This window comes from Cyanistes caeruleus, chromosome Z (assembly GCF_971803275.1).
Source record: "Cyanistes caeruleus chromosome Z, bCyaCae1.hap1.1, whole genome shotgun sequence".
Taxonomy (NCBI): Eukaryota; Metazoa; Chordata; class Aves; order Passeriformes; family Paridae; genus Cyanistes; species Cyanistes caeruleus.
In genome coordinates, this window is record NC_141732.1 from 59781547 (window position 1) to 59794667 (window position 13121).

The 13121-nt window shown below is 40.0% G+C and overlaps 1 protein-coding gene across 21 annotated transcripts in view; it reads right to left on the bottom strand.

The window, feature by feature from the left end:
* Positions 1-2064: 2064 nt before the first annotated feature.
* Positions 2065-13121, bottom strand: part of MAST4 (microtubule associated serine/threonine kinase family member 4) — a 286733-nt gene continuing 275676 nt past the window's right edge. For all 21 annotated transcript variants that reach the window (XM_086869392.1, XM_086869390.1, XM_086869389.1 and 18 more), the window contains 5 exons: positions 12390-12619; positions 10615-10737; positions 10129-10265; positions 9175-9356; positions 2065-8352 (listed from right to left, as the gene is read on the bottom strand). In XM_086869392.1, coding sequence (XP_086725518.1) covers positions 4475-8352; positions 9175-9356; positions 10129-10265; positions 10615-10737; positions 12390-12619 — 4550 coding nt within the window. In that variant the 3' untranslated portion in view covers positions 2065-4474. The remainder of the gene's footprint in view (positions 8353-9174; positions 9357-10128; positions 10266-10614; positions 10738-12389; positions 12620-13121) is intronic.

Below are 13121 nucleotides of genomic sequence, written 5' to 3' on the forward strand. Positions count from 1 at the left end.
GCACTCTTTTGGCTTCCAGTCATGCCTTTTCCCTCTCATAATTTTCAAATATGTCTATGAAGCCAGAACATAGAGAGAACAAGAGGATTGTCTGAGGTGAATGGTACCTAACAAGATTTAGCTTACCACCACCCTAGCTCCTGGACTACACATCCCAGGAAGTCACAGTACAACTCAACACCACAACACAGAATATATCAGTATTTACAAACAGAAGGAACTTGATCATATCTTCATCACTTCAAAGACTGCTAAGCACTTAGCTTTATTCCACCAGGACAAACCAAAACTCATAGCCAAGCTCTGCTTTCCCTAACTGTGCTTAAACAAGGTCTCTCATTAAGATACAAGTGAATTTTTGAAGGGACATTTTACTCTGAACAAGGTGGCTGAGTGGGCAAATTTCTACATATGTTGACTTCAAAAAACAAGCCCTGATGTCACTGGAACATTTTTGAAGAACTCTCTCATTCACTGGTCTTGTCTGTACCTGGAAAAAGAACAGGTGAGGTTCCTTCCCAAACAACCCATACTATACCTGCCTGATCAGACAAAAACAATTGAAATTCTTCTCCCCCAGTAGCAGAAGACATCTTTCCTACCAAATCCCTTGGACATCCTCTTCCCCTTCAGATCTGCATTTCTTAAGGCATAATGTGCACTAAAGCACAACCCCACCATCACCGTCTTCTTACTCTGCAGTCTTTTCAATTCCTCCTGATGCTGCCATATTTTGCCTCTTGAACTATAACCTTTAGCATCTCTTCCTACCCACAGTGGTTGGAACTTCAAGGTCCCTTCCAATCATTCTGTGATTCCTAAACTCATTTCAATCAAACGCATCCTTGGCAGGTACCTGGAAGATTGAATTGGTCAGTTCTACTCTGCTACTATACTACAGTCAATGGAAAGAAAAACTTGCTAACTCAAGGCATGCAGTGGGAAATGCAGCCATACACCCTCTAGTATCTTCCTGTCCTGTGATCTTTTCCTTCTGATTTGCCCTTTCAGTTTTGAACCAAATCAAGCTGGACATCCCTGTGAAGTATTGCAGGCTACGTAAGATTGCAAGAAGGAGCCTAAGGAGGTTTAGCAAACTGAGAGTTCAGTGCTGAAGAAGAGAGCTCACATTCCCCTTCAGACCATGGAAGCATTCCCATCCCAGGTAAGGTGAAAAAGTGAAGGTGACAGACCATGACGGATGTAACACTGATAACTCAAATCTCCCAACTTCCCCCTTAACACTAACTCCATACAGCACCCCTTTCCCCTGGCTCACAACACTCTGGGGGCTCTTTGCCTCTCCTGGCAGAGACAACTGTGCTGTCCACAGCCAGAGACAGCACAGCCTGTCCAGCAGAGGCATGAGACAGTCAGCCCTCAACTCTTGTCATTTCCTTTCCCTCAGCTGCTGGATACTGCTCCTTTTCTCCTCGTCACCCCCAACCAGCACACTGGATTTTCAAGACTATCTGCCTTCTGGTGGGCTGCAGCAAATTGGAAAAGTTGGAGGTGAACTGCAGCTTCCCCCCACCTGTATGTTCCAAACGGAGAGACAAGCAGCAAAAGTGATGCTGTAACACTGCTGCACTTAGTTCCGTGCAGTGGAAAAATACAGAGAAAATAACACAATAATAAAATGTGAACACAAATTCCCAGCTGCTGGGCAGCTCTGCAGAGTTAGGAGCAGTGAACAGTACTTTAATATAAGCTCTCCTATAGAATGAATGATGATACGTCTTTTGGAGGAATTTAGGTGTCGCATTAAGGGCTACTGCCCGTAGAAGCCGGCAGTCAGGCTATGCCATCCACCACCACACCACACTTGCCTATCCAACAGTGGAGCACAGACACAGCCTAAGATTAGATACTCAGCCATGCACACTTCCTCTGTCCTTAGACCAAACTGCATTTCCTCACGCAAAACCCTCCACGAGCACATGCCCTAAAGGGCGCACAGAGCTGGACCCAAAAACCAACAAAAATGCCAGCCTCCGAGTACAGCAGAGAAGTGCCTTACATTACAGCTGTGAAAGCAGCTCAAGAAAAATGCAAACACAACAGTTTCATGCTGAATTTTTATTTCAATGTTATGCAACTGCATAAGTATAAATAATTGTGTTCAATATATAACAATTATGACATCCATAAGGAGTTTCTCAGAGAAAATAAGACTGCAAACACTTTATTGCACAGACCCTAACAATTTTTTTTTTGACTTTTAATTTATTTTTTTTTGTAAGCTGAGAAATCTACTGCAAGAAATCTACAAAAGAACACATCAGATCTATAATCACATTAAGACTGACCAAGAAGAACACAGGCAGGAGGATCTCTAACAGCTCACTTATAAGGTAAACACCAACAAACAGTTACTACATAAACACAAGCTTATGCACTGTTACACTTCCAAAATGCAAAGAACTTATTTGTCAGAAGTGATAATACAAAATATTCATAAAGGTATACTGTAAACAAAAGCTAGATGTGTTTTAAAAGAAACAAGAGGATAGTTGAAAAAATGCAGAGACTGTAAACTAGGAAATATCTCCCAGACAGAAATGTTATTTTGAAGTGCATTAGCATTTATTTGCATTAACTGCTAAAGCACAGATGAACTGTAAATGTTGAGACCATTTTATTTTAAGACTTCTCAAAAATTATTATCCACTGCTTACTAGCTCCTTTCTGAATGCATCCAAGGCAGTATGAATGTGCTAGCGCTGCATGAAAATTAAGGAGTTGTTTGTGATATTGGATTTTCCTTACAGGTTTGCTGTAATCCAACTCGACAAATCAGTATAATGAAGTTTTCAGCAGAGGGAAATGAATTCTGCACACTGTCTGTTGTCACACAAGTCTCCAAGTCAAGATTACACTGTGCTTTTATGAAAAATTTTCTAGCTTTTGAGACAGAAAGACAAACCATAAGCATTGGTGAAAAACGTAGGGGCCTAGCTCTACTGTGGTTACAGAAAACAGAAATAAGCAAAACGACCATTCTATTGATCCCCAATTATTAAAACCCATGCGCCTGCAAGGGTATTTCGTAGTGCTTCTGTACATGTTTCAAATTTTACCTTTCATCCCTCAAAACAAGCTAAATACTCCACACAAAAATGATCAAAGTCTACATGTTCCACTGTATACAAAATTTAAATAAGGCTTAGCAAAAGTAAAAAGACAGTAACATTCTAGCACCAAATAGCTCCAACAAGTTCCTTTGTTAAAAAATGCTTCTTTTATAATTACAGTATTGAATTTTTTTTGCATACAAATGAAAAGATTATGTTATGAAATGTATGGAGCTACTCAATGCATTTCAAAATGAATATGAAACCCAGGATTACTTGCTAAAAACAGCAAGTTAGGTCTACAACATAAGGCCCCGGCTATGTATTAAAGTGTGTCAGATAGCCTAAACTTTTCTGAAGATATGATACTGAAGTTTATTTTTCTTTTTTACCTTACTTGTCATAAAATAGAAAACAGCTACCAGTTTTATGACACTAATTAAACAGACCTCTATGCTGTAAAATGTATTCTCTAAATGAATTAAGAACAGGGATGAACATACAAGTACTACCAATCATGTGCTTATACTTGTGCCTCACACTGTAAGGGCCTGAATTTAAAAAAGCTCAAGGAACTCGAGAGGATTGCAGCAAAAACTGAGCACATGGCATGTGCTTCAGAATTTCAGCCTTGTCTGAGGTGAAAGTCACACAATACACTCCCAAGAGATAAGACAAGAACCATCATTTCACCAGAGAACGTGACTCTTGCTGGGATGCCCTGATAATTAAGTGGTCTTCCCATAGCTCTAAGGACATCTACTCTAGTCAGATTTTGTGCAGCAGGGAAATGCAGTTATTTCTTGGTTTAGATCTGGTGAAGCAGTCAGCCAAGTACAGTACTATCAAAATCAGATTATTAAAAATACATGTAAAAACTCACAATAGGTCACCATATTATTCTGTACTAGTGTTTTTTTAGTCTCTACCTAGTTTTAGTAAGTAAAAATGCTGTTTTGTTTTTTGTCAGACCAATGCTTGTGCATGTCCGTGCCAGGTCTGAATTTTAGTAATTTGGTTTCATATTCGAGTATGGCAAATACTTGGCAAAGCAACTACCTTAAAAAGGGAAAGAGTAAACAACGCAACCAGCAGCAAAGTATATATGCTACATTCAAACCCCAAACACATTGCTAAGTATTTACAGAAGAAGTATTTTTAACAGCTCTAGGCTGTAAAGGTATTTTTGTACAAATACTATGTGGTAACAGTTTTACCGGTTACAATTGGAAAGGCATTTTGAAAAAAAGTCCTCTCTTTACATATCCCCTTGTATTGTTTCTTCAGTGACATGAAAGCTTTGCCGCACAAAGACATGACACAGTGCTGGTTTAAAGGCAGTACAACATATTGAAATTGTTTCAGCTAGTGTTGAATTCACACTTGCCAGGTCTTAAGAGTTAGCAGGTTTTTTTGTGAGCACTGCTCCGTGAAACTTCCTTTCCTCGACGCTGCCGAACTGAGTCTTTGTCATCTGAAAGTGCGCTAGGGCGGTCAGGTGTGGCTGCTGACCTAGATAAATCTTTACTTACATTCTGTTTTCTTGAAGCAGACTGCTGAGTCAGAACAGCATCTTTTCCCTTTACATCCACAGTGTTAACGAAAAGAGGCTTTTCTTGATTTCCAGCTTTCCCCCCAAGGTTTGAAGCAGGGTGGTGGGCTTCTGCTACAACAGCGGCACTGTGCAAGGCCATCAGTGAAACACTCTTAGTCATTTCTGCCTTACTACTCCCTGTGGAAGAGGTGTTTTTCTTATTTAGTTCCTTGCAAGTTGCGGTAAGCTCTGATGAGCCTGGTTTAACCTTTGCTGAAGATGCATCACTTTTGGCTGAAGACGAAACAGATACTTCCTGTCTACATTCAGAGAAATTGGATGAACAAGTCAGCGGCTTTCCTGGTGTGGCAGTCACACGACAAGAACTTTGCCCACTGGCAGCCGGCAGATGTTTTATTGCAGTCTGCTTGTTTGCATCCTCTGGCTGTTTCTGATTAACTTGTCCCTTCCCTTTCATATCTTGAGAGACTTTGCTACTTGCTGTCACTTTTTCTGCTCCTTTCCCTCTGACGTCACAGGTTGTGAGACAAAGGGTAGGCTCCACTTTCCCACTGTCAAGCTGAATGTAAAGTGCATCAGTGCATATTTTTCCTTCAGGTCTTTTGTCTGCAGTGATCATCTCGTTATTAGGACTTCTGTCTGTCTCTTTGTTCAGCAAGAGACAGTCTTTCACAGTGGAAATCTTTGGGGCAGCGGTTTGTTTTTCACTGAAACGAAGTTGCTTTTGATCAGCAGACTCCCCCAAACCTGCTGCATCTTGCCTCTGCATCTGCTTAGAACTCTCTGGGCCTGCTGGTAGTGGGCCAACGGCAGAGGATTTGGGTTTGGTGTCAGGGGCTGTGGTGCTCATTTGGAGAGTGGTGACTGAGCCATGGTCCAAACCCACAGGCTTTTCAGCCTGAACATGTTCATTGTTCATTCTTCTTGAAGAGCCTGAAATGGGAGAAGGGTGATCTAGGACACTTTTACTGGCATGTTTTCCATCCTTCCTGGAGCTGGTAGACAACTGACTAACAATTTCTTTTTCTTTTATGGTTGGAGCACATGGTTTTTGTGACAATATCTGCTTATCCAAGGACTTAGACTTGTAGGAACTTGTATCAGAGGCTGGCCTGGGTTTACTACTGCTGCTTTCCACACAGGTGGCAGCAGGTTTCACATGTTCTTGAACCCCTACATGCACTTCTATAGTGCTGTGTCTGCTTACTGCCTCTTTCAGAGCAGGGGAGCTTGAAGTGCTAAGCTGCAGCCGAGGAACTTCGCTGGACTGCTCTCTCTCACTAGTTTGAAGTCTTGTATCGGTGAGTGACTTCTGATCTTTCTTTCCCACATCTTTAGCACTGTCCTTCTGCACAAAGGAAACTGGTGCAGACTTCTCAGTTTTGTGATCACAATCTCTTGAGGGTTGCACAGGCCATTTGGCTGGAAGAGCATCACTCTTTGCCTCTGTGATAACTTTCTTAGACTCAGCTTTCTGCTTGGTTATGTCCTTTTCCATAAAACATTTAGAAACACTGCTGTCATCCTTGCCTAGCTGTTTCAGTGATTCTCTGCCATCCTTAGGTTGTGCCTTGGGGCCAGCTGACTGCATTTTTCCTTGCATCTCAGGTGGAATGGCAAAATCAGCACAACTTTTTTCATTGCTCTTGGAGCAGGTTGTTATCAGGACATCTGAGACAGAAACCTTCAGAGATGACTCCCTGATCACTTCCACCTTTGCAGGGATAGGCTCACAACCTCTCTGGGCTACTGGCTGTTTGACAGGCAACTCCTTCTGTGTTTGCTTCTCTTTTCCTACAGTTTTTTCAAGAGTGCTTTGGCCAGCAGAAGGTTTGGAATATGTTTGAGCTGTTTTAAGACTCTGACTTTGAGTAACACAAGACTTTACCTCCATTGAATGGGCCTTTTGTTTTGAAGGGGAGGTATCTTTCTTCTGAACAGCTTCAACAACAGAAATACTGCCTTTAGTGGCTGGACTAGAAACCTTTTTCTCTGTCACTGCTTCTGTGGCCACAGGGATAAGTGGTGGATTTGGAGAACTCTTGCTTACTTGTAGAACCTGAGGCTCTGCTGTGTTGACTTTGCCACATTTTGGGTAGCTTAACAACTGCTCTTTCTGAGAGATCATTTCTGCCTTCCCACCAGCCCCTTGCAGCGCTGGGGGTTTAGGAGATCCCCCATCACTGCTGGTGCTCTGTCCTTCTGGCAGCACACACAAGGGCAGTTCAGTCTTTGAAGCCTGCGGCCCAGAAAGTAACGCAATATCTAGCGTACCTTCTATTGGCTTCAGACAGGAAACAGACCTCCCATCAAGTTTATATTCTGAAGGACTTTTTCTGACAGGAGCTTCAGTTGAAATAAGGGCTGATTTTTCCACGCTCATGTCTGCTCGGCCACTCAAGGTCTTGAGAGGAACAAAAGAAACTGAGTTAATCGGAGTAGCATGTGCACTGCCAATAAATGCCCTACCATCTGCAACTGCAGTGGAGTCCTGCTGTATGTTTACGGGTCTGCCTGTACTAAGCTGAAGGCATTCATGAACGTTAGACGTCATCTTAGGTTTTAGCACTGGACAGACACTGTCATCTTTTTCTTCAATAGACATTTTCTTTCTGAGATAATCAATATTTGCAAGTTTACCATCTAGTCTTTCAAATTTGACAAATTCTTTTGTTGGTAAAATTTTATCTGTGTTTTCTCCCTTTCCATTTAGCATCTTGTCAGAGGACTGAGGTAGCACATCTTGCAGGGTACATGAAGGGGAAATTCTTTTGAAGTCATAAGAAGTATGACTGAGTTCATTAGGGGGAGGCCCATGACACAACATCTGTGCATCTAAAGCAACACCATCATTTGATCTCAAGTTAGCATTCTTTTGAAGGGTATCTTTCAGTATGCCACCAGCTGACTGGGTCTCCACAGTAACAATTTTAGTTTCAAACTGGTTTGATCTTTCTAATACCTTCTGGAATGCTTTTTTGTCTCTTTCTTCCAGCCTTAAGGTATTGGGATTTTCTGGTTCACTGCTAGGTTCGTGTATAGCAGCATTTGCTTTTTCAGCAAAATCTTGCTTTTTCATAACTACCTTGACCTTCAGCTTCTCCCTGTCTAGCTCATCAATGGACTCTTGTCTACCCAGTTTTCGGGAGATGGGTCGTTTCAAGCATCCCTGCTCTGCAGGCCTGACTCGTGTGAGTGATGGTACATCGCATACATTCTCCTCCAAACTCTGAAGAGTTACCTCTCTTTGAGACAATTCTCTATTCACTTCTTCCTGGGTCACTTCCAGACTGTGTTTTCGTGAACATAAGTGTTTTTTATCACTTCCGTAAGAGGGTGCAAGTTTCTCTTCAGACTGGACTCTCTTTAACAGTGGAGATCTTGGTGGCTCTGCACTCTTTGGCCTGACAATATGCCTCACAATAGTAGGAGGCGAGTGCATTTTGCTAGGAAAAGACTGAGCTATTTTTGTATTTCCAATTGAATGTCCCAGCAATGGTGATGGAGACCTCTGAGGAGATGTTGGCTGGGGTGTTGGAGAAGGTGTCCGTGCAAGAGGAGAAAGGGGAATGCTGCCAGCTGACTTGCGCCTTCCTGATCTGTATCTTTGCCCACCAAGCTTTGGACCCAAGCCATGAAGAGTGCTGGGTCTTATGTGCCCTGAACCAGCTGGAGAATTGGGAGCACTGGAACTTGGGGAGCTACTCTGGGAAGAGTTAGTACCTACAAAAAGAACAAAAAAATGAGCAAACATAAGATTTGCAGGACTGTTACAATCTTGTCTAAATGCTCAGTGAGAAAACAGAACAAAGTCTCTATGCTGTCTCCCACCACAGTATTCCAAAATCTAGAAGGTTTTAAGGTGCAAAAGGTTTTAGGCTGCAAAACTTGCATGATTCCAATTACATCTGCTGTTTCTCCCTTTCTCTCTCTTCCATCATCCCCTTTAAGTTATCTCTTGATTCTACTCAAATAGAATAACTAATGCTTTCTGACACTTCAAAGCAATGATCAAGGCTTTCCAGATAATTTACCTTTGCCAAGGGATTGTACAATAGCAGTCAATTCTAGTACACACTAGAATTGTGACAGAAGTAAAAAAGGAAAAAGGGGCAGGCTTTTAGGAGTCAGAAAGATGCATATTTCAGAACTTGACTAATCTTTTCAGCAATAAATCTGCACTCATGAGTGCCATCCCAGTTCTATTATGTAGCAGCTTTTATCTCAGTTTCACTCTTACCATGTAGCCTCTGTTAGGTAAAATTCTCTTTTTTGCTGTGACTGTTTATTACTCATTTTTCAGCCACTGGACTGAGATTTAAACACCAGGACAAACTAAGAGATTATTGCTTTTTAGGTGCTTCTGTATCATAAAAACACCTGTTTTGCAGGAATCAGGAATCTGTTTCCCTTTTCCGGACAAAAAACAGTTGTTCTATGATTATGCTTGTCAGAGCTGACTGCTCTTAGGAGAATATATCAGATCTGTGGGGCCTCACAAAATGTACAGTTCTTTTCCTCTGCTCTCCACTGCTTCACACTCACCTGATGGAAAATCAGGAGTGGAACGGTAGCTTGGGGTAGGAGATCTAGGAGATAAGCTGTGAGTTGGAGACCCAGGCAAGCTCTCCCCTGAAGAAAGTGATCGGTTCAGGCAAGAAAAACTTCTGCTTGTATGAAGAAGAGGTGAGGGTTGCTTTGCCAGCTTCTTGAAGAGAGATCTTCTCCTTGTGTGAGAAAAACACAGCATCAACCATAAGTTATGGTGAACAGAAGATACTATTACTATGAGATACTGACACTATGAGAATACTGAATCTATCTTGAAATGAAAGCAAACCACACTGCAGACTGTGAACTTTTGAAAACATCCTGATTCACTAACAGGTGGGATAGACACTGTAACTAATTTTATTCACACTAAAATTTACTCACTCTTTCAGAAGAACGATTACCTCTTTATGAGTATAAATCTTTATTTTCTTAGTTTAGCAACCTATCAAAACTGAAGAAATACCTATAAAGTACTAGCAACGTATTTATAAAATACACATGAAATTAAATACATAATACATATACATATTATATAAATAACACGTAATACGTATAAATAAATACGTGTCTATATATATGTTTATATTATGTTTAATAATTGTGTTTATATGTTTATAATGTTTATAATGTTTAAAATACATATAAAATTAAAAACACTCATAAGCATTAGCTCTAGAAAGTTTAACTAAAAAAGTGCAAAATGATACAGTTAAGCCAAATTAAGATGCAAACTCAGTTATTCACTAATTTTAAAGGCTATTTTAGCAGATTCTAGTTTAGGCAAAACAAGATTTGGAAAGCCAGAGAATCTCAGAAAATAAGTCAGAAATACAGAAGATGAGGGAAAACTGTATTAACTTCATATTTTAAGCTTATTGTAAGGTACAGACATACACACAAATAAAGAAATGCCTTCACTTCAAATGAAAGCAATGGATTACTCACTTCTCTAAACTCTCCTTCTTCTTGGGCTTCTTGCTGCGCCTAACCATTCGGCTCCTGTAGCTGTTCCGCCTGGCAGGTCCTGTCTTGATTGAAGTGTTTTCAAAAGGAGTGGTCATTACTGAGACTTTGTTGCCACTCTGCCAAAATGAAGGAAGAAACTTTAAGTGTGAGTAACACTCAAGTAATACAAGACGACTTTGCCTTAAACTGAATCTACACCACACAGGTGTACAATGAGAATGAACTCCAGAATAAGAGGTGGTTTTGGACAGAACCCTATGCACTATTCTATTTAGAGAAACTAAAATCATAGCACAGTACATGAAAGTCATTGGCCTGTCTCCAGATCAGTGGCAATAGAAGCTTAGAGTTTGTAATTCTAACAACAATAAAATCTAATAACTAATCTCAAGAAAACAAACATAACCCCACCATCGTTGATGAAAAGAAGCAATCACTTTAGCATGCCAGCTGTCCAAGAGTTACCTTTAACAACAATTCAATGACTTCTGTATGAACAAGACCATGCACTGGCTCTCCATTGATGTGAGTAATCAGGTCTCCAGCTTTTAAACCTGCTTGGTAAGCTGCACCTCCTTCTTCCACATTCTGAAAAAGAGAGAGGAAGAGAATATACACAAAATGAAATCCAAACCAGTTAGCAATGAAGAAACTTACAGATACTAAGTTATATAAAGGAAGAAAAGAAGAAAAATACATTCAGCTCTTTCACCATCCCTTACTTACTCAAACTTTATATTTAGGTGGGGCCTGGAGTGGTTTCAAAGCTCGCTAAAACACTGTAGGTTGCTATGGGTATTAAGTAAGCTCTGTAGAACAGGGAGTTTTCATGCATGGTAAGAACCTAGTGAAGATTTTTAGCATCTGACAATGAGAAACACCAATGTAATTAAGATAATGGTCACATGCAGTACTCCAATCACAATAAAAATTAACTCCACCATATGGTTAAGGATTGTTTCCGTTTGGTTCAAATTCACCAGGCTTCCCATTACATGGGTTGGTGCAGCATAAAAGTGACAAAGGACCACAACAAACTAAATTGAAAAATATTTTGAAGGTGGTTTAAATAATTTGTTATATTTTTAAATGTGTTTTTTAAGACGTGCAGATCCTACTGAAGACTACAGTGCTAACAGAGGTAAACAACAAACTTACAATACTCTAAAAAAACCCCAATGCAATGTACCATTTTAGCCCCTGGCTTTCACTGGTGTGGGGTTACACTAGTGGCAAGAAATATTTTTGAATTTATTCCATTAACCACCAAATGTACCAAGTTCTCCAGATTTACTGTTCTTGATGGATTAATAGGTCTAAGGGGTAAACAATATTAATAAAAAAATGAGGAATACCCTACATCAGCACTGCTCCTTCAAATTCTACAATACATATTTAAAACTAAGCAGTGTACAAAACTTAAAGGCCTTTGATAAATTTGTAATAATTTTTAGGGTAGCTTAAATAATGTATATACACATACTTTTAAGTATGTGTAATTTATACAATATATAAAATAATTTACCAGCATAGATTATATAATAAATGTATATATATGTACACAAGTATATAGTTACTTTGCAATTAAAGAGGCTGACAATGAAAGAATTGCTTCAGCCTCTCTCCCACTGTGTAGTGAGGAGAGGATGAAAAATACATGATCTATTCAAGACAGTCAATCTTCTACCTGTGCCATACTAACCTCAAAAGTATTCACAATTCCAAACAATCAGCACATTTCTACACAACAGAAAATCAGTGCTTGAGATCATCTTACTTGTGCCTAGAAAAGTACTGCTGACTTTCATGAATCCCTTCATTGATGCAGTTTAATGAAACTTCACCATTTTTCAACAATTTCTCTTTACAACCTCCTATATTTGCAGATCCTAACCCAAATCAAAGAAGGTCTGCACCAAGCCTTTGGTCTTCAAAGACATAGTACTCTGAACCCAAGACACTGTTTTTCAAAACTGACAAACTTGCGAAAAGTTGAAGTGAAGTTGCAGAAGTTCAGCATCACAGGTAGATAATGCTTCTGCCAAAGACAGTTTCTTGTCTTCCTTACAGAGAATACTCCTCTTGTGTACAGGCAGAATCTCATTCTAAGAAAAACTGCTTGGCATATCATTGTAATTTACACAACTGTCACCATAGAGATTACAAGGGTACAAAAAAGCGACTCCATCATTATGATATTCTGTGGCCCTGGGTCAGCAAGAAAACGTGTCTTATCTTACCCAAACAATGTGGTGCACAGTGTAGATATCGCTGTCACCCACGTAAACCCTGATTGCGCGGATGGTAAAACCATACTTTTTTCCTGAACTGTGAATTACAATCGGCTGATGAGGACTTGCAGCAGCAATTGATGAATCACGGCTGGGAGATGAATCTCGGGATGATGAAAGGTCCGATGACAGAGAATGAGGAGACATAGGACTTCCCAAAGGAGAAACACCGAACACATCTAGAAAAAAAAAAATCTGCCTATTACACTGTGAGCACAAATTTTGTTAAGCTTAATCATATCTTTGTATTAAAATACACCATTGTCTTTGTCTAAACAACCTCTCCTCCTCACCTGGTGTGCATATTAGTGAGTAAGAAGTTCAACAACGAGATATTAGAACTTAATTATTTTCCCTGGAGTATAAACTGTATTGTTTAATGCAAGGGTTAGTTTGTTAGATGCAGAGTGCTTTCTCCTTTTGCACAAGAAACACACTCTAACTTGGCAAAAATTCTCAGCCTTTTCCTGGCAAACACTGATGAAAAGAAAATCAGAGTAGGGTAGCAAATGTTACTAAGAGTATACCCAAAATCATTCAGCAAGTAATTCAGCAATGCTTAAAATATTGCTAGTTGTTTTCTTGGTTTCAGTTATATATAAAAACAGATAAAGACTACTGCAATTAAACCACAGTATCTGCAGGGTACCTGGTCCAGTAACTCAGTATTTGTAACAGGGC